We start from the raw sequence: 27,731 nt of genomic DNA, 5'->3' as shown, positions 1-27,731 counted from the left end.
GAAAAAATCTTAGGTCTTCAAAAACAAATTCTAAAGCTTTGAATAGTTCCTCTGTGTAGAAAACATTAACACTAGTTCATACTATGTAACACAATTTAATGGGCTACATGTTTAACTTCCAACACCAATAATAGAGTTGCTATTGTAACCGGTGTAATTATAACAAGATGTGATTTATGACCCTGTTACACTATGACACTATCAATATTCGGATCGATCCACCTACTTCGGCAGGGGTTCAACGTCCGAGTGAGAGAGTGTAAGCGGGTTGAGCCTTATCAGAAGAGGAGTTAACAGCCTGTCGCTCAGTTCTCTGCTGGAGACGAAAAACCTCAGCTCAAGCTTTGTGTCCCGGAAGCGGCCAGCTGCACACAATGATCCCCACCGTTGCCTTCTGCACTCCAACTATGCGCAATTGCGCTTTTTTCAGAGGTTTAAAGCTTTTTCAGAGGCCATGGACACGCCAGCCAGGACTAACTACATCCACTCGGTGAGTGAGCCGTGGAAGGTAAAATAAGAGAAAGCGCTTTCGCTTTAAAGCAAAGCTCCTGGGCGGGGGTCTTGGAATTGGAAGTGAGTAAACGCTCCTCAAAATAGCATCAACCGCAGAAAAACTAATGCGCTCGGTGGTATGTTAAATGACCGTCTTTTCTACCAAGAAACATCCGTTTGTATCGACTTGAAAGTTTTGTTTCCGTCTGCAGAACTCACCCCCAGGATTAGTGGTCTCGGGTCTAGCGTTGCGCTGTCTCAAGCTCGGATATTTTGTGCGCAGACTTTGCAGCTAAAACTGTTAAAATCAGAAGGAAATCAGAAAACTTCACAAATCCCTGAGGAAATTCTGTGGTCACAGTCGCTCCAGGATTTTGGAAACGGCGATAATACAACCCATAGCAAAGTGTGCATTATTGCAGTGTGTGTTGTTGTTGTTTTAGATGGAGGAGTTGTGTGGAGAGATCAACAGGCAGGAAAGTTTTCCTGTGGCTCGGTGGTGCAGCACGTCAGGGAGATCAAAGAAACTGAAGAAAATCTGTTTTCACAATCACGGATTTCAACATTATTTCCATTGTGTAGAGATGCAGATCACTGTGTCCACCTCTTGCATCGATGTGATACTTTGAACAGACACAGTAAACATTGATTTAATCAGTGTGCAGAAAGTTCTTTTCTTTATCTTTGGGAATTTTCACCCATGCTCAGCAGCCCTGAACCTTCCTTCCTTCATCTCTGCATGCAGTCAGAAAGTATGTAATGCAGTAGATTCATAAAAATCAAGTCAAAGGCAGTTTTTAAATAAAACAAAACCAAACCTGCGTTGTTGTGATTATAATAATAATAATAATAATACATTTTATTTAAAAATGGCGCCTTTCAGAGCACCCAAGGACACTGTACAACAAATACACAATATACACAATTATAAGAGTAACAGATAAAAGTTAAAAGGATGCAGAGGTTTAGACACAAGCAATTTTATGAAGAGAAATGTACCTTGTACTGTCCGGCTCTGCTTAACTTGTACAGTCAGCTGTTATGTTACATCCAGAATTGATTAAATCCATGAAAAACATGATGTAAAACTAGCAGATCTGTAACTTTTTGGGTTGTGACACATTCAGCTTTGTTATTTGAGGCCACGTTTCAGTCAATCTTTCACCAGTTTTACCCTGTCCCTCCAAACTCTTCAAATGATTTGACAAATAAGATTTTCATGTGAAATTGTTTAATATTTAACATAAACCAGAAGTGAAAAATACAATATATAGATATAAGGGGTGCAAAAACCAAAACAAAACTCCAGTCTTATTGTCTTACGATGCTTCAGACCGATCGATCCCGTCACTCTGTCAGTAAAAACTCGCCACACAATTACCGCATGCTTTGGCACTCATTTAGGTTGGTTTTAATTCTTCTGCCTGAGCTTGTTCCATCTCTGCTTGCCAGTAAATTTTGTCTTTTGGTATCGTGCCTTCATTTAAGCACCTGTAAGCAAACACAGTGTGCAAAGGCAGCCAGGGAGGTCAAAGGTCTGGAGCAGGGATGGGGAACTTCAGGCCTCCAGGGCTGGTGTCCTGCAGGTTTTAGATCTTACACACACCTGATTCAAGTGATTCATTCATTACCAGGCCTCTGGAGAACTTCAAGACATGTTAAGGAAGGTAATTTAGCCATTTAAATAAGCTGTGTTGGATAAAGGACACATCTAAAACCTGCAGGACACCGGCCCTTGAGGCCTGGAGTTCCCCCACCCCTGATCTACAGTCTGAATCAAATCGGTACAAAAAAGGGGGGAAATCCTTCAAGTTTCCTAAAGCTGACAAAAACAGCTGCTCTGGAGCTCTCCAGGATTTGAGGCCCCCAAAAGGTTCTCTGTGTTTCAGCTAGTTTACAGTAATCTAGTGCCAGTAAATCAGAAACAGAAAAGATGAAGGTTTACGTTGTTGAATCAAGAGGCGTTTAAAACACAGCTGTAAGATTTCAGGCAGTTTGTTTTTTTACACACATTTCACAAGTGTTATAAATCCTGCTCTGGTTCCTCGGTCAATCATTAAAAGTTTCACAAAGAACATGCACCTTTATTTGTATAAAAGCAGGCAATTAATTACTTTGCATGTTTAACCGTTTGATTTCAGTCTTGTGTTTATTCCTAATAGTGTTTGGTTTTTTGGGGGAGAATACTGGAGCTCTGGGCCCCAGACCAGTGTGGATTTGTTTGTTGACCTTTAGTCTTTTTAGTTTTTTTTCCCCCTTCTCTGTCTCTGTACACATTTTTTATTTATTTTTTTTAATTGGTTGAACTGGGATTTAACAACCCCGAGGTTAACTAACATGTAATCAGCATGCAGGGCTCTGTGGGGACTGGTGAGACACACAAACTGTTACTTAGTTTTCAGATCACTGACTGAACTCATTTTGTGACTCTGGTAAAGAGGGTAATAAGGAGAGATCTGCTAACCAGTGATAAGCAACAGACAAATAACTGACCAGAATTTCACTCAACACAGCAAAAACTTCTTGGACACTCGGTGTGGCACAAGAAATCTTATTCTTTGTCATTTAAATACTCGAAAGGGACCATCGGCTCATACATGGTCAGGAAGTCGAGCTCAGTGACATCTCTTTAAACCTGTTGAGTGTATGGTTTTCACAAGGAAGGGGGGGGGGGGGCATCCATGGAGGCCATAATGGCTCTTGTAGTGTGCTTAAAACGTGTATTTCTTTTTTCTTTCTTTGTTTTTTTTTCGCCTGTTCCGTTTGGTTCTTCTGTCATCAGAATTATTGTCTAAAGGCAAAGAAAGATGTCCAACATGTTTACTTTACCCGTAAATGGGCCTCCATACCTTGGAGGGCCTGAGATGTCCCTAGACATATAGACACAAACAAACAGGGGCACACACAGATACAGACATCCATTCCACCCTCATGCTCTCAAATGCAATTACTCAGCACAAAACGTGTATTTCTGCTGTAAAGTTGTACATTTTAACACTGGGTCTCTGTTGGGACTAGAGGAGTTGTGGCTTTAAGTATTTCAGCATTGGTTTTATTTTTCAGCCCTGCAGGTTTCTGCTTGTTCCAGACTAAAAACTGTACACAGACACTTGAACTTCCTGCTGTAGTTTGCCCCTATGCTACATATTTCACCGTCTATCCCTTTTTTTTTCTTTCTTTTTTTTGCTGCCTAGCCTGACCTGTCTCCCCAATGTAAGTTTTTATATTGTATGTATTGTCTGTATGGTCGACTAGGTCTGTCATTTCAGCTGCAGGCAACTGACAAATAAAGCTTATCCTTATCCTTAGTCGTAGGTTTAAAGTGTTTCTAAGCGTCCGAGCTAATAATGTCAGATGAGACCTAAGAAGATTAAATGTCTAACTCATTTCATGGGTCAGTTGGCTTTTGGTTTTTATTAATGCATGTAGATAATAATCAAGGAAAGATCCAGAAGAAGAATTAATAAATCTGATGATGGAGACCAATTAGTCTTAGAGGTCATCCAGGTCTTTGTCTTTAACTTTCTGCTTCCAAATTCAGATAAAACTGAGGTTATTGTACTTTGCTCTAAAAAATCTTAGAAATATGGTATCGAGCCAGCTGTTTACTCTGGATGATGTTACTCAGGCCTGCAGTAACACTGTGAGGAACCTTGGAGTCATTTTTGACCAGGGTATGTCCTCAATGGAAGCCATCAGTTGATCCAAAATGCTGCAGTGAGAGTATTGACCGGGACCAGAAAGAGAGACCATTTCTTTCCTATACTGGCTTCTCTTTATTGGCTCCCTGTTAAATCCATAATTGAATTCAAATCCTGCTGCTCACATACAAGGTTTCGAATGATCAGGCCCCATCTTATCATGTCCTCTAAATTTTCTTGCAAAGCTTCCAGTGTCTGAAAATCTTACTCTTTGCTTCACAGCGGCCTCCATGTGGACGGTCCGCCCATCATCCCGACTCTCACCACCAGCTATGTCCATGGCACATCTTCCACTTCGCTGCTCCACATGACGGTAGCAGAGAGCCTGCAGAGGTCGGTGGAGCACTGGCCCGACAGAGAGGCCATGGCTTTCCTACAAGATGGAGTCCGCAAGACCTTCGCACAGTTCCAACAAGATGTGAGTCCTTTACTTTAAAGCACGTAGAGCAAGTGTGTCGAACTTATTTTAGATGATGGCTCGCATAAAGACCAGTTTGAGCTCAAGGTTGATGGAATAGTAATCAGCTGCTTAATTATTTAATTTTCAATTATTAAAAAAAAACTCTGACTACTATCTGGGCCAGTCAGGTGACAGACATCCCTGTTCTACCCGACAACTGGAGATGCCATTTCCTGTTAAATTGTTTTTCTTGTTTAATAAACTAGAACAGCCCCTTTCTGCCTTTTATCAATATCTTTTTTTTTTAATGAGTCAAAGTACTCGACCAGAAGATTTGAAACATTGTTGCAAAGAAGAAAACAGAAATCCATTGCATTGATAAATTGGGGGATTTACTGAAAGCCATCCAGAAGAACTGGACCCCCTCGTGATCTGTTCACTCTTCCCTCAGTGTCCATAAATAAGAGATCAAACAGTACTGTTGCCCGAGCATGTACTAGTTGTTAAATGGGACCATAGTTCTTTTCTTCTAAAACCAAATCTGGACCCTTGATCACATCAATCTAAAAGGTCCCTCGTGACCTCATGAAAATTTTCATGGTGTTGTCAGGTTTACTGTTCTTCCACATGATCGAGGTGATCATCAAATCAGGTCTCAAGTGGATTCTGTGAAATGTCTGTGAAGGTTCTCAGTCATCCAGGTCATCGTAGTCAAAGGAGCTTGCAAAGAAAAGCGTCTGGACTTCTTTAAGTTGCTTGAAGACGTTTCACCTCTCATCCGAGAAGCTTCTTCAGTTCTAAGGTCAAATGGTGGAGAGTCCCAGATATGAAATATCTTGACCTTAGAACTGAAGAAGCTTCTCGGATGAGAGGTGAAACGTCTTCAAGCAACTTAAAGAAGTCCAGACGCTTTTCTTTGCAAGCTCCTTTGACGATTCTGTGAAATGTGCACATATGGTTAATGCAGAGATTCATTTTCTTGTTTAGAAAATCTGTACATTTGCTCTTTGATTTTTTTCCCCTGCTTTTTCACTTCTTTTAAAGACTACATCTTTAGATTTAGAATAGAATAATCCTTTAAATCCCCACAAGGGGAAATTTAAACAGGCACATTTGATTGCTGAGTCATCACTAGCTACATAAGTCATAACAGGAGCTTTAAACTGACACTTCACAGCAAACTTTGACTCCTGCCTGAAAAGCACCTCCGCCACTGATGCCCTCACCTTTTATGTCATCATGTTTAGTGTAAACATGCAAGTCTAAAAGTCACTGGTCAAAGTCACAGCAGCACCACAGCTATGTCCATGGCATTAACTTGGCACACTACAATCCCAGTATGCCTTTTATGGCGATACCTCTGCTCTACTTGGCAGCTCTGCTACGCTCTCCCTTCATGACATAAGAGAGAATGTGTTTGAGTTTCTGATATCTTCCTATGCCTGGCTCTGCCTGACTGCTTTATAGCAAAGCTAGAAAGGCGTTTTGTTAAGTTAATATCCTCATGACAGGATCTTAAATGACTTATGAGGAACATTATCCATTTAAAAAAGAAAAACACTCTTTAATGTATGAAAAGTGAGGGTAGTTCCTGTATGTTTCAGCCAATCAGGTGTTGGCTGTGGCTCTTTCAGTCGTGCTGAGTCTGCATCTCTGCTGCTGCTATCAGAGGAAATGAGGACAGATCCTATTTCAGAGCTGAGCTGCCTACAGCGTCCCCAAAAACCTGACTTTACATAAATTACTTTAAACAGCTGTTTTCTTTATTTGAAAGGGAAGAAAACTGTAGTTGTCACATGGAAATGTTGCTTTGCTAACACTATCGGTGCTTTCTCTGTAGCTTTTCATTGTGACGTGTGTGAAACATGGCAGACTGCTCTGTTGCTGGAGTAATGTAAAGCACAGTAATCTTTGGACCTGCAGCATCCCCTGGATGTTTGATGGTCTCACTGCACAGAGTTGTTTGTGTCTCTGCAGGTGGACCAGGCTGCAGCTGGGCTGCTGGCGCTCGGAATGAAGAAAGGAGACCGGCTCGGCATGTGGGGACCAAACACTTATGAGTGGGTCCTGTTCCAGTTTGCAACAGCCAAAGCTGGGATTATACTGGTGAGTTAAAGCTGGGCATGTTGCAGTATTGAGATTTGGTAAGGTTGAAAACTAAGTAGGGGCTGGTGACTGGCTAAAGTCGTGTAGATGCCTTCAGATACCTCACAAATGTCACTTATGTGTTAAGGAAATCCTGTTCAGTGGGTCTAAGTTGTGGACCCCGATAAGCAGGAAACTAGATGGATATCCAGGTCTGCAAAAGTCCTGCTGTGTGAGCCAGACGCCAAGAGGTGGCGTGGTCGGCCAGCCTGACCCTCAGGAAGTTATTGACGAGGACACTGGACTGCAGATCAATGCTTTCTGTCTGCCATGCTTCAAAGAGATGCCTGGACTGAAGATGATAAAGATGAAACTTAGTTTCTTGAAAGCTCTAGTTTCGTCTTCTTCCTAATGTTTACCTTCCACAGGTGGCTGTGAACCCAGCATACCAGGTGCAGGAGGTGGAGTTTGCCTTGCAGAAGGTGAGCAGTTTTCTTTTCAGCCTGATTATGTTTTCTTTTTTTTAAATTCTTGGACACAGAGACACATGCATATGTGTGACACGTGAAAGTTTAACTTCTCTGCTCCTTTTTTTTTTTTCCCTCGCAGGTTGGGTGCAAAGCTGTAGTGTGCCCTACGCAGTTTAAAACCCTGAATTACTGCGACATGCTGAGGAAGATCTGTCCAGAAATCGAGACGTCCAGCCCAGGAGACATCAAGAGCAGCAGGTACAGATCACCCGTCAGCCCCTCAGGTCGAAATGTGATGTTCCCTCCAAGCATGAAGGCGGCAGGTTTAACGGTTTAAAGATTATTGTGACACTAACACTGGCCATGAGGCTGATTTGTATCCTTGGAAGAACCAAAGATGAGCTTTTCAAATTCGACTGTGGAGAGACGTGGTGGTTGGAGGCTTTTAAAACAGAAGGTTTTGCATTAAAACTAGTGCAAAAACATACATGCTTCATATGCTGATAGCTTCTTTACATTGGACATTGCAAGGTTTGCTGTTAATCCTTTGGTTGGTTCAGTTCCTTTAAAGTTAACTGATTTCTTCAGAACACGTTGCTATTGTCTGTTTACCTGACTGATACTCTTTACTTACAGCTTTGCCAACCAACAGATCACAGCCTGACCGTCTGATTGTTTGCTTTCCTTCCACCAGACTCCCTGAACTCCGCTCCGTGATTGTTTTGGACAGCCGACAGCCGGGCATGCTTCACTTTGAGGATGTGATGCAGGCCGGCGGCAGTCAGCACATGCAGCAGCTTCAGGATCTGCAAAAGAAGATCTCGTTCGATGACCCCATAAACATCCAGTTCACTTCGGTAAGTGATGCGCAGTCACTGTTCTCTTCTCACTGTGGCTGGATGGCATGCAAAAGATTTTGTTGCCACAGGAAATATTTCAGAGTTCAACAAGTAATTATTATAAGACCTTAAACGACCTGCTGCAAGGTCATTAAAACTTTGAATGTTAGTAAAGTTTAAACTGGTGAGTCAAAGATTCACACACTGTACAGCTGCAATGAAGGGGGAAACTATCCACAGAGAACAAACTGTTTTTGTTAGAGGTGGTAAAGAATTTTTTTTCATGTCCAAAGTTTGATGCTTTAACATTCACGTGTGTGGTGCCTGACCAAGAAGCAACTTCCTGAAGAATGGAGCTGAGATTCTTGTTGACCAGATCCCACCCACAAGGATGCTGCAAATAATCCATAGTGTTGTAATCTCCCAGGGACGATGGGAAAGGATGGTCTGTGTCCCTCCATGGATATGCTTCTGCAGACCATCACTGACCCACCACCACACCAGTCATGCTGAACAGTGTTGCAGGAGCCTAATGTTCTCCACGGCTTCTCCAGAGCCTTTCACGTCTGTCACATGTGCTCAGGGTGAACCAGTTCTCATCTGTGAAAAGCGCAGGGAACCATTAGTGGACCTGGTATTCTATGGAAAATGTCAATTGTGCTCCACAGTGCTGGGAAGTGAGCACAGGGCCCACTAGAGATCCTCAGGTCACCCTCATGAAGCGTGTTTCTGATTGTTTGGTCATGCACAGTCACACCAGTGTCCTGCTGGAGGTCATTTTGCAGCTCTGGCAAGTCTCATCCTGTTCCTTCTTGCACAAAGGAGCAGATACTGGTCCTGCTGAGGTTAAAGGCCTTCTACGGCCCTGTCCAGCTCTTATAGTGTTGCTATCTCATGGAATCTCCCATATGCTCCTGAGACTGTGCCGGGAGACGCACCAAACCTTCTTGCGTTGACATGTTTTGATGTGCAATCCTAGAGGATCTAAACTACACCGACCCTTGCCAAATGCAAAACTAGTGAAAAACCATTAGAAAAGATGAGGAGGTAAAAAATGTCCATGGCGTCCAGGTGTAAAACTATTCCTGTTTTACTGGTTTGTCTCATTGTTGAGCCTCTAGTGCACATGTTGGTAATTTCATTAACACCAAAGCAGCTGAAACAGATTAACAACCTGCTAAACAACACAGCGAAACACCTGCAGTCATAATGAAGACAAAATCAATCATATCCATTTGACTGTTTCTTTCTTTTTTCTAGTCAGAAATTGTGAATATCTAATCTTACAATCCTAAACTCATTGCATAATTTCAATGTATTATTATTTTCTTCAGTGTTATCTGGTAATAAGGTATCATGCTGTCTGATAAACGTCTGCAAACACAAAGACAACAGATTAAGTCCTACTTTATGGCTTTATAAGTGCAGTAATGTGAGAATAATATTTTACCAGGGTACAACTGGAGCTCCAAAGGGTGCCACCTTGTCACATCACAACATCATCAACAACTCCTACTTTATTGGAAGAAGACTGGGATACCACTGGAGAGTAAGTGAATTAATCAGGAATTCACACCATTAAGACCTTTTTAAATAATTTACTGATTTTAATTAATGTCTTTGTTAAAGTTTGGGCTTTATTTTATTTCAAAAATCCACGAAAGGATTCAAACTAACGAAGAACTGATCCTGTTATAAACTACTGTGTTTTTGCTTAAAGTCTTTTCATTGCAAAGTTTTTTTTTTTCCTAATTTTGACTCCTTTATTTCCTCGTTTTCCAGCCTCACACTCGAGTCTGTGTGCCAGTGCCTCTGTACCACTGCTTCGGCTCTGTGGGTGGCGGGATCTCCATGGCCGTGCACGGCATCTCCACCGTCTTTCCTTCCAGGGGATACGATGGAAAGGCAAACTTGGCAGCTATCGAGAGTGAAAGGTAATGTCAGAAGTTCAGGCTAGGATTTAAAAAATAGGACACCTCTAAGCCTACAGGGCTGTGTTGTTGTGCGAGTTAACAGAAAGATATTTGATCTTTAATACGCTTGAACAAAAGGTCTGAGACTATAATCGCCTTTAAATCTGGAGCAGTGTTGTACCTTTGGGTTCCAGGATACCATCAAATTAAAGCAACACAAACTGGTTTCCACACGTCTCATGTTTCCCTGCTTAACGATGATTTAAAAAAAAAAAAATTTTGTAACTGTAATCTGAGTGCATCTCATTACTAACACAGAGGTCTGTGTCTGATCCTTTCTTACGGAATAATGGAGATTGTCTTGTGTATTTGTGGCATGTCTGCTGATTAAAGAAATGAGCTTTAGTCACCATTTAAAAACTTTGTGTTCATCTGAGTGTTGATCTCAGAAAGTCAAATATTGTTTTACTGCATGAGGCCGGTGAACCTTAGTCTCAGATACTTCATGAATGAGATCAGATATTTCCCAAAAGCACTTCCTGTGGCCTTGTAAACTGCCCCATTAGGATAACATAAACTCTGTGTGTGTGTGTGTGTGTGTGTGTGTGTGTGTGTGTGTGTGTGTGTGTGTGTGTGTGTGTGTGAGATGTCTCCCACGCTTGCCAAAGCGCAATGGATCCATGTTTTCATGTTTACAGCAAATTCTGAAAATTTAACAAATGTTGTCTCGTCTGACTCTCAATTTCTGCAGTGAGCGAATGTGAAGTGAAATTTAGTTATATTTATAGAAAACAAATTCAAAACAACAGTCACCTCAAGGTGCTTTATATTGTAAAGTGAAGACCCTACAATATTAGAAAGAACCACAACAATGAGATGACCCCCTATGAGCAGCGCTTGGGGTTAGCAGGAAGAAACCTCCAGCAGGACCAAGCTCAGGGAGGGGCGGGGCCATCTGCTGTGACCGGTTGGGTGTGGAAGAAAAGAGGAGAGATGTGAAGTTTGATAACTGCTATTTAAAATGTAGCTTCAGTTTCCTGATATTAGGTGACGGGAGTTGCGGCATTCCTTTTTTTTTTTTTTTTTTTTTTTCTTCTTCTATTGACAATTCTCTATAAACCTTAGAGATGGTTTACAGAAATGCTCAGTCCTGTGTATACACTGCCACCCCTCTTGTAAACGGAGTAGAATTTATAATTTATATTAGTATAGTATTGTCTTGTTTATTTTTGTCTATTTTTTTTCTATCGTGCTTACTATGACTGGGAGAGTTCTGCACAAGAATTCCAGTGTGCCTTGACTGCTGGTTTATGCACAAATGGACTTTGAGGCCTCAAAGATAGAGCTGAATGTGTGACATCACGGCGTCTGTGTACATCATTTATATACAGTCTCATCTGTGGTTACAGTTCTGCTTTCTCTGCAGTTGTTGAGTTCTTCTCAGACTCCTGTAGTCACCTGTTTGATAACAAAAGTGCATCATAACCTTGGATACAGCTAATTTGCACTTTTGGTTTTGGGGCCATTTCACACAGTTTTGTTTTTGTTTTGTTTTTTGTCCAGTTGTTATCATATGCAGATATTACATTTATATAAATACGTAATCAGTAACAAAAAGTGTTTTTTGTTAACGAATATTTTAAACACTGTCCAAATGTTCTCTTCTCAGGTGCACCTTCATCTATGGCACGCCCACCATGTATGTCGACATGCTCAACCAGCCGGACCTCACTAAATATGACTTGTCATCAGTGGAGGGAGGTGAGAAAAGAAAATGATTTTTAAAGTTCATTTTCTGATTTTTTTTTTTTTTTTTGCATTTATTTGCTTCTGTTTGTTTACATCTTTGAACTTTAGGCATCATGGCTGGTTCACCCTGCCCTCAAGAACTTGTGAAGAAAGTTTTCTCTGACTTGAATGCGAAGGAAATAACAGTGAGTCTTTTTTTGTTTTTTCCCCCCCCCAGTATAAGGTCAATGTTTGATTTATGAGTGATTTAATGGTGCAGTTTAACCTTTGCCCACTAGGGGGAGACAAATCCTCAGAAAAACGACATAATGGAGTGAGTTCTGATTTTTAAGGTAGAGACACAGGAAGGAATCTGTAAAAAGTTTATTGGATGTTAGCACTTCCAAAAGTCCAGGCTGAATATACATGAGCTATGTCTGAGGAAACCCTCTGATTTGCTGTTAGATGCTTGTTTAAAAAAAAAAAAGTGAAAAGTGACAATGTCTCACAAAGAATTTGCTACAATGATCCTGCATTCATCTTCTTATTGACCAGGGTAGAAAAAAAATGACGATTCACTGATCTTGTCCTCACTTTCAGTCTTTTTGGCCACTCTAAATGTCAGTGAAGGTGTGCATGCAGAAACGAGGATAGATAAAGTGTCGTTGTTTGTGCAGCTCTTCACGTTATCCTCTGTTTGAACTGAGCTGTTTTCAGCTCCTCCACCTTTTAAGCCAACTTTTGCCTGATAGGCTGTGTCTTGCAAACAGAAGGTTGAAACAGGAGCTGAGCGGGGCTTCCTCAAAGAACCACATTGAGGATATCAGCTCATCTGCTGGGGCTGAACTCGAGGCTCTTTAAAAACGTGGTTTAACATGTTGAAGAAGACACTTTTACCAAGAGCTGAACAGGAAGAAAAACAGACAAGCAAGCAACCACGCACAGGTGATTTTTGGTCAATGGTTGATGGGTGTTTCCAGTCTTTCTTTTTAAAGCTTTAAAGACAAGAATGGAAACAATCTCCTTGACACATGAGCTTATTTTAAGCTCATGTGTTTTGTTTTGCTTAGACTGATTCACGGTTTGTCCATTGTGCTGAAAAATTGAATGCGCAGGGACGGGATGGCGAATCTCTCCTCAACATTTTCCTCATTTACTTAAAAGCATCCCTTTTTTCCATCCCATCTGCTTCCACTTCATGCTGAAGTCTTCATCTTTGATATAAATGAATGAGAATTATATTTAAATCAAGTCGATGCGTGTTTGTGTGTAACTGAAGCAGACCAAGGGCGATGTGTGTGTCTGTGTTTATGCTGCTGACAGCCTCTGGCAGATGAATAGATGGAGAGTCTTTAAGTAGAAACAGTTAGCATTGCTTTCATTGTAGCCGGTCACCTGGATGGGCTCCTGCTCGGCGTCTCCTGTGGGAGAAAAGACACAAACTCAGCAGCCAAGTCAAACAGTCGGCCCTCCAACCAGAGACCCCGCGACCTGGACTCGGTGTGCTGGACCCCAGGGCCAAGATGGAAACGTTCAGTCTGGGATAGAGGGGGAGCACACGGAGTTCTGTGGTCAAAAAGAGAAAATCATAACAGTGCAACGCCAAATCTGAGCTACTCCAAAACCACCTTAAACCTCATTTGGGAAGCCGCTGTCACAATGCACCAAAGTCCAGCTGAAAACCTTCCATCACAGCCGAGATGAGACTTTATACTTGCACAAAACTGCACATCAGGCGTTTGTAAAGGCCAGCGAGCGTTTAACTGTCATTTAACGGTCTACAGTTTCCAGTTAATTATCGCTCTTTCAGAGATGTTTTCACAGCTATTTGTTTATCTGTCAGTAAGGCTGTAGAAAAACTACAGGGCTGACTGTTATGAAACTTGGAGAGGTGGAGCGGAGACAAAGAAAGAACTCATTAAATTTCTTCATGTCAGAGTGCTCTTCTGTTTTAAAATAAGCATCGTTTCACAGCCTGTGTGGGAAGCAGATTCCTCTTTAGATGTCTTGTCTTTAGGAGCTTTTAAAGATGGGAAATTTGCTGAGAGTTGACACTGATCACATGTTAAACGTTATGATCAGCTTGGCATCAGACACTCAGAAGCTGCTTTGCATACTTTGCATTCTCTAAAATGATTTAAATACAACCTCAAAAGAGCCACACGTGACAGATTAACTTGTAGTAATGACTTTCTCTGTGACTTGATCAGACTCTGGAGGAATTTTGGAGCACTCTTCTAGTGTTGCTTCGGTTCCCACCAACGTATTTTAATCAGTTTGAGGTCTGGTTCATTGCAGTGTCTTGATTCTGTTGTAGATTTGCTGCTGTGCTTTGGATCGTCGTCCTGTTTCATGTCCCACAGCTAAAGCTCGGCTTACAGAGGTCCTCACATTTGACTCTAGAATACTTTCGCGTTCAGATGAGTTTATGGTCGACTCGAGGACTGCAAGGTGCCCAAATAGCGACTTCTCAGCCACTGTGCTGACAGTTGGTACGAGGTGTATGTGCTGATGTTCTCCAATCTGTGCATTATAGCCAAACATCTCCACTTTGTTGCAGAAATCTTTCTTTAGCTGCAACTTTGCAAACCTGACCCAACTCCTGGCAACCTTTGCAAACGAGCCATCATAGTTCAGTCTTTCTATCTGTAGTGTCTGAGGTCTAGCTCTTCTGCAGTTTTGCATGCTCTGATCTTGGGATAATTGTTAAAATAAAGGACGACACAATTTAATGTGTCACTGGTTGAATTTTCTGCTGAGTTTTTGTCTGCAAAATATAATTAATTTCTTTATTTTGTTTTGCAAATAAAAATGTTAGCATTTATGTCTAAGTTAAATTTGTCCTCACATATAGTAGTAAAAAACGTTGTGTTTTCTCAACTAGAGCAACAACATCATCACTGATTTGTTATCTTTTTCTCTTATTCTGGTCTTATAGAAGGCTTTGAGACCTGATTTGTTATAATTTACATCAGAAAAGCTCAACTTAAAGTGACGGCTGCTCTCCCTGGAGTCAACACAAGAAAACAATCAGATAATTACAGAAAAGCTCCCTGGTATTTCCTAAAGCCCAAGTTAAAATGTTTAGATCTTATTTTTACTTGGCAACAGGAAAAACAGACAAAAGAAACAGAAAAGAAAACCAACAAAACTGTCTTCAAAACTACTTAAAATTGCTGACATGATCATTTAATTTATCAACTACTGTATTGTATATAAAAAGAAAAATAAAAAAGCCCCTGGAAGTCAGTGATCCCAAACCCTCCCAAAAAGTCAGAATATTAACACCTAAAAACCAAAAATAGTTTTCTTTAGAACTTCTTTTTCGATATTTTAATTGGTGATCTTTAGAGGTGCTGATGCTCCAAGCCCAGGTTTCTGGTCTTCATGCACCACTTCCTGGCTGCAGCTTCATATTCTGAGTAGTAATCTACATTTCCTCTTCTCGTCATGGCTTGTTCGGTACCTGTGGGCCGTGAGTTCATTGGCGCATGCCCTTTTTGGCCCTCGCTGTCTTCGGTCTGCAGCGCTTGAAGCCAGTGATGTCTCTGACCTGCTTGCCCTTATGCTGATTCGGAGATGCGCACAGTGCATCTGGACGGTTCAGGCTTGGGATCGAGTCCATCCACCTGGAAGAAGCCAAAATATGAGAAGCATGAAGGAGCATGTTTCTTATTTAATACAGTGTGTGAACCTGAATAGACACTGTTTCCTGTTCGATAACCGTGAAGCTGCTCCTGTGTTTGTAGCTGTCAGTGATGCTGCAGGAGTTTGCTGGTTGGCTGAACAGGCTGATTCTTTAGCCTCGACAAATGCTGGATGATTTAGCAAAAAACGTCGTGCAGAAAGTTCCCAGAGGAGGAATCATATGGCTTTAAAGTCAGTGGCGCTACCAGCAGAGTTTAGCGTAAAATTACATGAACGATACGAATGGATTGTATGTTACAAATTTCATGGCAATCAGGATGAAGAGAAGCAACGTTATTAAAGTAGCACAAAGACTTCATGTGAGAAACGGATGTATCCACCATATCATCTTTATGTGGGAGATTTAGCTTTTTGGGACCTCAAGGTTTTTATTTGTTTTTTGAAGGGACCATATTTAGGTAATATTAAAGTATTTTTTTAATGCAGTTATTTTATGCAAAAGAAACCTTGCATTCTTTCCAGTGGCCACTAGGGGGCAACTGACTGAAGGTTGAAGAAATCTGAGAAACTCCTTTACATTTCTTGATTTTATGACCTCGGGGGGGGGGGGGGATTCCTAATGAGTTTATTGTATTACAGAAATCTTATTCAACCCAGCATGATGTTCACTTTGTGACCGATTGGCTCGTGTAGAGTAAAAAAACAGATGTGAGATGTGAATTACTGCTAAACTGAGTCACTGTGAGTAATGGTTGTTTGAAGCACAGTATAAATGTGCTTTTTGTGTTGTCTTTAAAAAAAAAAAAGGTGAAAATTCTGAAATTAGAAGAATAGTTGGATTTTTTTACAACATAAATGTGCAATTCTGCCACAGTTTGTGTTTATAACATTTAAATATATCACAGTTATCATCACGTGCATATGATGACATTGCTGCTTTATAATCTGAGCTCGTTACAGTTACAATATGCATGAATTCTTTTGTGGCTTTTATTCTTTTTTTTCTAATTTCTTTAATTATTTTTTTTTTTTAATTTAAAAAAAAATTTTTTTTTGGAATGGAAAAATATCAAAAGTCAAAATATTTAAAGATCCCCTCATTCCAATAATCCTACTCGATCGTTAGTTGAAGATCAGCTTTGAGTCTTACTTGCGCAGTGGAGCTATCTGGCAGCTGCAGTTCCACGGGTTGTTGAAGAGGGTGAGGTTGGTGATGGTGTTGAACTGGAGGCTTTTGGGAATCGACTTTAGCCTGTTGTTTTCCAGGTGAAGCACCTTGACCGTCGTCACACCGGTAAATGCGCCGTCGGTTAACTAGAAAAATGCAGAGCAGCACATGAGCTGTATTTTATTTCTGTTTTTTTTTTTAAGGGAGTGGAAATCTACCTGAAACTTGCGTGAAATATTGGTAAAAATCTCGGGATATCCTCCATATCTGTCCAGGGTGTGGGGGGTAAGGGCGGGGGTAGAGCGAGGGAGTCGTGCCAGCGTTTTCCTCTTTGGATAAGTGTTGGTGCAGGAGGAAGGATGAGAGGTGGCTTTCATCCCAAACACTGACAGTCTGTGAACTCTTTCTTTCCTTCACGGGTGCTAAAAGCTTCAGAGAGGTGCTACATGAGCTGACGTACATCAAGTGTCGTCTCCACCAGCAGGAGGACACGGGCGGATGAGAGGGAAGCAGAGCTTTGCTTGTTTTATGTAAGACTGGAGGAGAAGAGGTCGTTTGGAAATTTCCACTGCAGAGTGAGAAGTCGCTGAGGCGCTGGTGTTTTGAAGGAGTGAAAGATGGATGACTTCCAGCCTGGTCGAGGTGTGTTCACTCCTTCTGTCGTCTCAGTCTTCGGGATGCTGCCATGAAGGCTCGCAAAGGCCCCAATTGTCCATTCAGCTGGGCCAATGGCAGGCTAAAAATACTCCTCTTTCATGCACCGTGGAACACCCTGCCTCTATTTACCTGTCTCCTCAACCCTCCTGACCTGTTTACAGGACCCTCACAGCCAAAGCAGAAAACGCCTCGCTGAAAATAACACTTATGCAATAATTAGACTCGGCCACGCTTGGCCATACTCCAGCAAACAAAAACAAACCAAAAATACCAGCATTTGGCTGGAAATCTGCTTAATCTGCCCCGGCCGTGTGTGCTGGAGTCGGCGCCTCCTGCTGCTTCCACCTGGCTCGCGCACAGCCTCAGCGTGAGAAGCTTGTTATTTTACAGTTTACCTTTCTGGGATGCCTCCATATTTTGGCACAGGTACACTCAAATATTGGATTAACCCTGGAGTATGAGGCAAACATGCTCTCGAAGAGCTTAAACTGTACGCGCTCCTGCTGCAGCTGATGTGGAGGAACAGACGGGCGTCCCACAGGCTGCTGTGAAAACATCTGTCTCATTAGGTTCAACTCACTTTCTCAAATGGGGCATTAAAATGGTTTGTTTTAATCTAATTTCTGGACACGTTCCAATTTAAATACAGCAGTGATGAGTAAAACTGCACTCCAGGGCACAAGGGAGGATCCACAGTTGGAGTCACTTCCTCTGACATGTTTGTATTGTACTTTTGACCTGCCGTCATTGAAGAGGCTGATTGGAGCGTGTTTTTAAAGGCACTGTTGAGACCATAAATGTAAAGTCCAGCTGGAATAACCAGTAAATGCATTTAACTCTCATTTCCCCTTAAAAGCTACAAAGAGGTTCAAGTCTTACCTCTTTGCTGACTGACAGGATTGGCTTGTTCCACCCTTTAATTAAATCTGTAATTGGATGCCAGGTGCCAAAATACTGAGTTTGTGCTTAATGGATGACACTGAATTATTTATCCAAAACAGTTTCTCAGTACCTGGTTACAGCGTGAAGAAAAAAATAAATAAAAACTAAGGGCCTGGTTGAAGCTTTAATGCACACCCCTGCTCTCAGATTCTATTGTTTGACAGGCTGAAGAAAAATCATTCTTTACACGCCTGCATGTCACAAACTTCTGACTTGTGACTCCTCAGATTAAAGTAAGCATCTCAAATTCCCCTGATTATGCAAACTGTTGTGCTCCTTGTCTTTGAAAAGACCTGTTGAATCACAGTTTTGATCACCACAAATCAAATCTCGTACATTTACCCTGACACCTGTCCTGCTTTATAAGTTCACTTATGCATCTGTCTGCATTTGCTAATTCACTTCAAAATAAAACTGAAGCTCAAGGTCATACTTGTAGAACGTTTTAAGACCCCACAAATTGAAATGTAGTACAGTTAGGTTTAATACGCACACGCTTCTCAGTAGATCAACTCTTAGAACTTCACAGCTTTTTGCTAAACTCCTGCTCTGATCTGCATCCGGAGAAAGATCCCATTTGGTTAAGCACATGTGTACCCTTGAGCATCAAACATCTGCTGTTTTCGAGAGATAGAAAACTGCAGCAGCAGCTTTGCATTATAAGCATGAACTGAGACACGTGTGGAGGAAGTGAGAACGCCCAAGAACACAAGACTGGCTTAAATCTCACTCTTTATGTAAGCTGTAATCACGGGATTAATGAGAGAAGACTATTGTGGGGGCACTTTTGTTCTTACCTGTTACAAGGAGGATGGTTTGGAAACTGCACTCATATAAATTTGTAGTTTTTTAGGGAAGCAAATATTAAGTCAGACATGCAGAGACCTTATTATGACATAACTGTTTTAGTTGGGCATAATGTTTTCTTAAAGCTGAGCCAATTAATTCAAAAGACCTTTACAAAGGCTGTCTTGTACGTTTCTTCTAAATAACCTGAAGATATTTAAGAGTCTACAAGTAGTTTGAAAAAGACCTAATTTCAACAGGTTGTTTAAATTTCAAGCCAAAACTTCTAGCAGTGACGTTTGCCAGGCTTGATGCTTTGCCAGTAATAAGCCCAGTAAAACCACAGACTGACCTTCTCCAGACCCATGTTGTCCAGGTGTAGTTTCTCCATATAGCGCCCAAAGCTCTGGAAGGCGTTGTCAGGGATAGTCTTCATGGGGTTCTTCCCCAGCGTGAGCTCCTCCACCACCCGCAGTTTGCTCATTGCCACGCTGGGATAAGTGGACATCTTGTTGCCGTCCAGGTGAAGTTTGGCGAGGTTCTCTACGTCGTCCAGAGAGCTCGTGTGCAGTGTCGTCAGCTCGTTGTTACTAATGTGCAGCCAGCGCAGGTCTTTGGCGCCCGAGAAGGTCCCCTGACGCAGCTCCCGCAGCTTGTTGTCGCTGAGCTGCAGAACAAAGAGGTTGATCATTGGGGAGAAGATGCCCTTTGGCAGGTCGCTGATCTGGTTCCCGTCTAGGTGGAGGTAGGTGAGCTCAGTGAGATCCTCAAAGGCACCGGGCTTGATGGTGCTGATGTCATTGTTGGACAGGTAGAGGTAGACGAGCTTGTTCAGTCCCTTGAAGGCCTGGGATCCGATCTCTCGGAGGTGGCAGTGTTGCATGTGCAGAGAGATGAGTCCCTTGCTTTCGCTGAAGGCTCCCGTGGGTATGCTGCCCAGGTTGTTCCTCTGCAGGTTCAGCAAACGGGTGGCCTCCGACACCCGAGGGATCTTCTTCAGCCCCACGTTGTCGCAGATGACATGCTGAAGGTCACCGTGGCAGTGGCACTGGCTCGGGCACTGGGCCGGGGCGCCCCGCACTACGATGCCCAGCATCAGGAGGCAGGTCCACAGCAACAACCAGCTCACACAGCGCATCCTGAAAAGCTTGTAAATGTAACTCGGGTCAGTTAGAAAAATCCTGCAAAAGTCTCAGAGATCTGCAGAGAAATGTGAAGAGCAAAGGCGAACGCTTGATCCTGTTTGTTTGTGCTGAGAAACAGACGGACAGAGGAGGAGAGAGGAGGTGGGCAGAGCTGAGAGACACTTTGAGAGGAGGATGGACAGAGCACACAGCACTATTTATAACATTTACTTGAGGAAAAATACTGAGGAGGGCCTGCCAGGGTGTTGGACTGAGAGATCTGCAGGAGGAAGTCAACTGTCTGAGAGTTTAACCCTAAATGAGCAGAAAGGTGAACCTCAACTAGTCTTTTTCTTTGCAGCTGGCTTCGTTTTTGCAGGATTTGCAATGAGCTTGCTGCAGGATGCACACCTTCAGACAGTTGATAAGAGTTTGTAACGTTTGATTAACTTCCAGGTGCATGTTAGACAACGTGGCACGAGGTCAGCTTGGCTCTGTGCTCGCTCCCAGACATCGCTATTGTTTTTTCAGTCTGCGGTGGCAGGAAAGGGAGCCACTCCTGTGTAGCTGTTTTATAACCTATAATAGTCTCCAGATGGCTTTTAATCCTATTGCAAAAAAAGATACTTCCATCATCACAGCAGTGAAAGTTTTAGATGCCACTTTACATTCCTGTGTGCATTCCTTTGTTTTGTGGTATCATGCAGTGGTATTTTTCCAGACCTCTGTGCAAATGATGGAGTGGCTTAACTTTTTTTTTTTTTGTAATGAATATGATTGGCTCAGGTTAGTGGATGGTTTGGCTTCAGGTGTGTGCGTTTATGAGATGAATGAACCCACCCAGGATAAACGGAATGTAGAGTTTACTTAACAAATCTAACATTTTATTGGCAATATTGTTTCCTGTGTGACTTTCCAGGTGAACGTTCTCACTGTAGCTCCTGTAAATTTCCCTAAAAGTCCCGTCTCCAGCAAAGTTGAACCTTTTTCTAGTGCACCTCCCGCTTCTTATAAACGTAGTAAAGAAAGTTAAATACATGATATATACCATAAACCAAATTTTAGAGGGTAACATGGTCAGAAATGGATGTAGTGCATGGCAGTAATTGAGTGAATATAAAAAGAGCTAAGAGCTCACATGTGTAGTTAAAGTAGAAAAATGACTCCATTAGTTTGACTTTGTAAAACTTTATTTTTCTGCCATGATGGATATTTTATTTTGAAATGTTGAATAATGAAGTACATTAGCTGTGTAATATGCAATAGAAAATAAAACACTGACTATGGTAAGAATTTATTACTGCTAAATTATTTTTATTAATTCATTTTTAAGTAATAACATCAGATATTTTCCATTTCCAACTTTGCCTCTGAAAATTTTAAGCCTTTTTCTCCTTTTATAAAGCACTGAGAACTGCTTTATTTTAGATCAGTGTGAGTTTTCTTGCTTTATTATTTTAGTTTGTATGTCTTTATTGTTTAACTGTGGTGGTGTCTAGTTTTATTTTTCCTTAACATTCATTACAAACTGTTCTCTTTGAGTGTTTCATTCATATACAGTATGATACTATGATGCAGTCATGCGTGTCGTCATAGTATCATAGCATTATGTGATTGGTCAGATCAGCCGTGTTGGTCCACTGTGTGCTGCCAAAAACCCCTCTGAGCCACTGGGGCATGGCTGGATACAGGACCTCTGGAGGCGCCCCCTAGTGTCTGACACTGGCACTTTCTTTGTTTATCTACAGGATGCATCAGAACAATTTGGTTTTTATTGTGGAGACTTTTGGCGTTTGTTTGTTTGTTTGTTTGTTTGTTTGTTTTTTTAAGTATTATTTGGACTCCACTGTGTTTCAGTCCCACCTGCTCATATCATTGCTTGTTTGACAGCTTGGATATGGCACCACAGAGAACAGCCCCGTGACGTTCCTCGCCTCCCCACTGGACAACGTGGAGAGAAAGACTGAGACTGTTGGCTACATTACAGATCACTTGGAGGTAATTTGGCATGCTTCTCAATATAAATACTGAAATGCATTAAAATAAGATTTATTTTGAGTGCAAAAACTCATCCAAACAAAACAATTTGGGGAGGGCTGAACACTTGAATAAAAATCAGCAGGGAAGAAAACTTTTATTGTGACAAACAGTTATCGATGAAGGTGAATATTGGGGGAATATAGGGCAAAAAAACAAAGTAACGGTTTCAAAGAAAGCTTGTACTAGCCTGATTCACTCAAGGTTCAAGGTTCAAGGTAATAATAAAGAACCTTGAACCTTGAACCTTGAGTGAATCAAAACTTCACTTCTTTAACTCTGTGCAATACACCAAAAAATGTTTGGTGAATAAAAGTATGAATCATGAGTCACCTGCTCCACAGGCTAAAATAGTGGACCCTACAACCGGGATGGTCGTACCTGTGGGTACCTCAGGGGAGATTATGATCAGAGGATACTGTGTGATGCTGGAATACTGGAATGACAGAGCAAAAACAGATGAGTGCATCACTAAAGACCGGTGGTACAAAACTGGGTAAGTTTAATATCGTTGACCATAGTATTTTATTACAGCGATGAGAGTATTCTGTTACAGGTACTGAACTGTGGTGGTTTGAATCATATCTTTCTGATAGACTCCAGTTTGTTCATGTAAATGGAGAGTCCTCTTCACACACTAAGGTTAATTATGGAGTTCCACAGGGTTCAGTACTAGGGCCAATTCTGTGTACATTATTACACATGCTTCCCTCACCAGTATCATTAGAAGGCATAGCTTATATTTTCACTGCTATGCTGATGACACCCAACTTTATCTGTCCATGAAGCCAGATAACACACACAAATTAGTTAAACTGCAGGAATGTCTTACAGATATAAAGACCTGGATGGCCGCTAACTTTCTGCTTCTAAATTCAGATAAAACTGAAGTTACTGTACTCGGCCCTGAAAATCTTAGAATACGGTATCTAACCAAATGCTTACTCTGGATGGGATTACCTCAGCCTCCACTAACACTGTGAGGAACCTTGGAGTTGTTTTTGACCAGGATATGTCCGTCAATTTCTTATATTAAAGTTTTAGCTTTTTTTTTTCCTTTCCATTGTCACAAAGCACTTGATCATATTCTGATTGTTGGGGTATTCTCTGTATCATTGTAGACCTCATAATATAAAGCACCTTGAAGTGTTTCTCTGTGACAAGTTTGAAATAAAAATATAAATTAAATCTAATTGAAGTCTTTAGTTAATCATCACTACTTTACAGCTGTTAGTATTGTCTGCATTTTCAGGCAGATAGGCTTTAAATATAACATCTGATTCTGTTAAAAGGCTGATTCTCCCCCATCCTTGTTCTTGGGCATTTAACTGTTTCTTTGTCCTCTTGGCCAGCGACATCGGCAGCATGGATACATACGGCTACTGCAGGATAGACGGCAGGATTAAAGACATGATCATCAGGGGAGGAGAGAACATTTACCCGGCAGAGATCGAGCAGTTTCTGCACAGACACCCCAAAGTTAAAGAGGCACAGGTGAGCTCAAACAGCAAGGGCTGAGCAGTAAACCTAGAGGGTGTTATAGGAAAATGAGAAGGGAGACTAACTGTACTCAATTATTCACTAGAAATTCTGTCGGTGAACTTCAGAAGCGCATAGAGTAAGTTTTATTTTAACATCAGACTGGCGTTCACTAAGATTGCTACAGCAGAAATTAAATTTTACTGAACATTGCTGCTTCCACACTTCAGAACAAGTCTTGTTAAAACTGTGTTAAGAGTGTGGCTTGATATTGTGTGTCATCAGTCTGAATTTCTTAACTTTTCTTAACGCCTATTGTGCATTACTTACAAGTCCAAAAGGCAGGGTGACCCCTCCAACACACCACTCCCCCCATCGATGTGGCTAGGTGCATAATTGTTGGAAAGACACAAGTTTAGTCTCTGTACACCACCTCAGTGGATTTTAATCCAGCGGTCAAGAATGCACTTTCACCTTTTTAATTTGGTGGGGAGTTTTTCGCATTCCAGTTTCAGTTAAAAGCCAACAAGAATGAGAGCACACATGTGATTTAGATTTTAAAAAAAAAAGTGTTATAAAGAACACGTTTAAAGTCGCACGAAAACCATAGAGTCAGTGGAACATGCAAAGCGGCCTCCAGACTTTGCCAGGTTTTCAGTTAGGACACCCCCAAGAACATTTTAAGAAAATGTTAACATTTAAAATATTTGTTTTTTTTCCTTTAAATTTTTTTTTTATTATATTAACCCCTTAAAGAGTGTCTTGACTTGGCTTAATCTTTTGGCCCTTCATGTGATGTCTAATCCTCTGTATTTGTCTTAGTTTCAATCTTCGTGTGCAGCGTTTGAATGTCCAAAGTTCTGTTCAGATATTTAAGATTTTGTACTGCTGACTGTTTGCTGTGTGATTCTAAATGTTCCTCGTTTCCTGCTGTTTTTCAGGTGGTGGGAGTTAAAGATGAGCGTATGGGTGAGGAGATCTGTGCCTGCATCAAACTGGTGGATGGAGCAGACTGCACTGCAGAAGAAATCAAAGCTTACTGCAAGGGACAGGTGGGGCACAGTTCCCGTCTTATATTTCATAATGAGCTGGAATTGTGTTGCACCATAATGAGCGCTGTTCATTTGCTCCTTTCAGATCTCCCACTTCAAGATTCCTCGTTACATACTTTTTGTAACCAGCTACCCACTCACGATCACTGGAAAGGTAATTTCCTCAGTCCTGGCTCCTCTACCGAGTTCATAAAAAGCAGGAATTTCTTCCAGGATTCTTACAAATGACATAAATTAATCAGCAGGTTTAATAAAATGTCATTCATCCTGAGTGAAAAACATCTGTATTTAGCAGCTGCTGTAACAGTCTGCAATAATTTAGGGGAAGGAGAAATCCAGGATGAAAACACAAACTCCCCTCTGGTTCTTGTGTTTCTCTCGTGGGATGCTATTTAATATCATTTACTGTAGACTTGGCCCTGTGTTTGAACAGGCCTGCCCTGAATGCTCTCAGACGGGAAGCTATTAGCTCGTCTGCACGTACACTATGGCCTGTTAGATGAATCCCAGAGGGCTGGCAGGCCGTACTCGACCTGGACCATCAGATCAGATAAAACCAAAACCTTGATTTGAGATTCCTTCTAAACGGAGCAAGTACGATATGATAAAACTTTCAGAAAAATGCAAAAAATGTTCTGCGTTCGTGTTATAATTGTAACTACTCATTTGTGTCTGCTCAGATCAGCGGGTGATTGTTTGTGGCATTCAAACACATGTGGGAAGTTGCAGAATGCCCTCTGATGGACAGAATATGCGACATCAATGCAACGTTGATTGAATGGTGTTTCTCTTGTCGTTTGTTTAATTTTAAATTTTATTTATCGTGGAATATTTTAGTTGAGCTCTAAAAATGAACGTCACTCAGATAAATATGAAAGTTACTGGTGCATTTTTGGTTTGCTTGGAGATTTCTGTGTGAAAAGAAAAGAAGCCAAACCACAGGAAAATGCTAAGAGTTCACAAACTGGGGTAAATCTGACCACAAGGGTGACGTCAGTAGTTTGTATATTCTGCTCTGATGTAGCTAATGCATTGTGTCGGTTTAAACTGATTTTTGCCATTTAAGAAAAAAAATACTGTTGGTATTTACGTAGAGAGCAGAGTGACAAGTTGCATGTAAGAGACTGATCCTTGCATGTGTATTTCTGGGAGTTCCTGTCTTGAGGCATAAAATATGGGGGATAATTAAATCAAGTGTGCACACTGATTTACGTTTACCACACGCTATTTAGCACTAATTCTGCCAACATTTAACGCAGAGAAAGAGCACGTCTTATTTTTTTATTTTTAGAAAACTGCACAACTTCTGTAAATCACCCGTAAAACTAACCACACCCATTAGCGCTATTTGGGGTTTGCATTCACATGTTGTTTTGTCCAATTTAGTAAAACTGGCACTTGTAATCCAAGCTGACGCACCAAAAACTTCACTATCTAGTTGTTGGATGAGTTGTTACGAGGTGGGAAATTATCCATAGAGGTCAGACCAGGCTTGTAAACATGTTTATTTATGCTGTAAAATTGTAACATGTAACATGGAAGTCTGTGAGGACTGACTCACTTTTGGAGGCAGCCTTAAGTGGTCATTAGAGGAAGTAATCGAATTAGATTCACTTGTAGTTTTGGCAATTTTCACAGAGATGCATTTGACATCTGAGTGCTCAAAGCTGTTATGAAAGACTCTTAGATTGATTTAAAATAATTATTTATTGTATTGACCCCAGTAAGTGACAGATTTTAATTTGCGTTCTGATTTCTTACGAATTAAATGGAATCACCAGCACACAATAAAACACTCGGCCCCATTTACTAATAGGTTTTTATATATTCATATACTTTGACGCTGCAGATTTGTCCATTTAGTGCTCCTGCAAAAAGTTGTTGTTGATTCGTGTCATTCTTCTTTTTGTCTTTCAGATCCAAAAGAACAAACTGAGTGAACAGGTGGAGAAGCAACTGAAGGAGTGAAAATGAAAAGCTACAAACTGTACAGAGGGAATTTAATTAATACGTGTGCGTATATCAGATACCAAAGATACAAATTGGGATTGTCAGAACTGGCCAACAGAAAACGCCTCAAGATCTTGTAACGAGTGGTTACAGGGACAATGTAACCCCCCCCAAAACAGTATCCTGTACCTGCTGCAGAAAATAGTCCCATATAGAAACACTATTTACTTGTAAGGGCCCTTTTTAAGTGCTTTTGTCTGTATAAGCAGGACAAAGGTTGTAAGGTTTTTAAAATGTTTTTTTTAATGATTTTTAAAAATTTATAAAAACAAAAATCTTCATTATATGAACTTGAAATAAACCTTTTTACAAATTATTAAAACCAGGCATGCAGGTTCCTCTTGTTACGGAAAGAATGAAGGGGTTTTTTTTTTTTATTTTTTTATTGTCCTCGATGGCAGGTGCAGGCCTCTTAAGCCTGCCATTCAGAAATATGCACACATGTTCCACTTTAAAAAATATGAGCTTTAAAGTGAGTGAGCATTGTTCAGAGCTGTAAAGAATTTCCTGACCAGGCTACATGTGCAGTTCACCTGACGCTGGGCTGCTGGATCGGATGTCATCTCCTGTCTAGACCTGAAGGACTCGGCCCAGAAATAGCCCCTAAGAGCCCAAATGAAAACAAACTGTGCTCCTGGCTCTTAAGAGAGAACCTCAAGGTTTATTTAGCATTTTTTATTTAACATATTTTGGGTTTGGATTAAATGTTTCAGGACATGGTATTCCTACCATGCGCCAAGTACAGGAGGTGGTTTTAACAGGGAAAGGCAAAGGAATGCACATTTCAAGGAGGAAAAATGGGATTTGAGACAAAGAGTGAGTTTGTTCTCCTTTTAGACTCGAGACTTTTGTTTTCAAATTGTCACCATGCATTCCTTTGACTGGGAGGTTATTACAGGTGATACTAATAACCAAACTGTTCTCCCAAGAGGTGAATGCATTGGTGGAGCAATGCATACAAAAGTATCTTGGACTCCCTCATGTGGCAGGAAAAAGCACACAAAAAGGCCAAAAATTTGTTGAGCAAATTTATTTTGGATGAGGAAAAACATCACTTGCGTTCTTGTGGCATTGAGTTAGGTTTGTCTTTTTCCTGCTTCAAAATGACAACGCCTCAATAAAGAAATGCTTGTCCCCACTTTGGTGTGGAAGAACTGCACCGATCTCTGAACCTCAACCACATCCAGAACCTCTGGAGGA

The 27,731-nt window shown here is 41.2% G+C and overlaps 2 protein-coding genes across 2 annotated transcripts; one reads left to right on the top strand and one right to left on the bottom strand.

The window, feature by feature from the left end:
- Positions 1 to 277: 277 nt before the first annotated feature.
- Positions 278 to 26,853, top strand: acsf2 (acyl-CoA synthetase family member 2). Its single transcript, XM_085285320.1, has 16 exons — positions 278 to 490; positions 4,416 to 4,611; positions 6,571 to 6,699; positions 7,107 to 7,160; positions 7,288 to 7,406; positions 7,843 to 8,005; positions 9,441 to 9,536; positions 9,770 to 9,921; positions 11,570 to 11,661; positions 11,758 to 11,834; positions 21,844 to 21,951; positions 22,335 to 22,486; positions 23,343 to 23,484; positions 24,411 to 24,521; positions 24,607 to 24,675; positions 26,439 to 26,853. Exons 1-16 carry the CDS (start codon positions 375 to 377, stop codon positions 26,487 to 26,489), a joined length of 1,827 nt encoding a protein of 608 aa, XP_085141446.1. The 5' UTR covers positions 278 to 374; the 3' UTR covers positions 26,490 to 26,853.
- chad (chondroadherin) lies at positions 11,998 to 20,092 on the bottom strand. Its single transcript, XM_085285323.1, has 4 exons — positions 19,182 to 20,092; positions 16,427 to 16,590; positions 15,095 to 15,257; positions 11,998 to 13,049 (listed from the first exon to the last, which is right to left on the bottom strand). The coding sequence occupies exons 1-3, from the start codon at positions 19,965 to 19,967 to the stop codon at positions 15,110 to 15,112; spliced, it is 1,098 nt and encodes a 365-aa protein (XP_085141449.1). The 5' UTR covers positions 19,968 to 20,092; the 3' UTR covers positions 11,998 to 13,049; positions 15,095 to 15,109.
- Positions 26,854 to 27,731: the final 878 nt, after the last annotated feature.

The sequence above is a fragment of the Mchenga conophoros genome, linkage group LG8, assembly GCF_057382185.1.
Source record: "Mchenga conophoros isolate Kocher_MC1m ecotype Shallow Benthic linkage group LG8, M_conophoros_male_GT1.1, whole genome shotgun sequence".
Classification (NCBI taxonomy): Eukaryota; Metazoa; Chordata; class Actinopteri; order Cichliformes; family Cichlidae; genus Mchenga; species Mchenga conophoros.
Note: the sequence above shows the minus strand (reverse complement) of the source record. Positions and strands in the feature narration are given on the sequence as shown.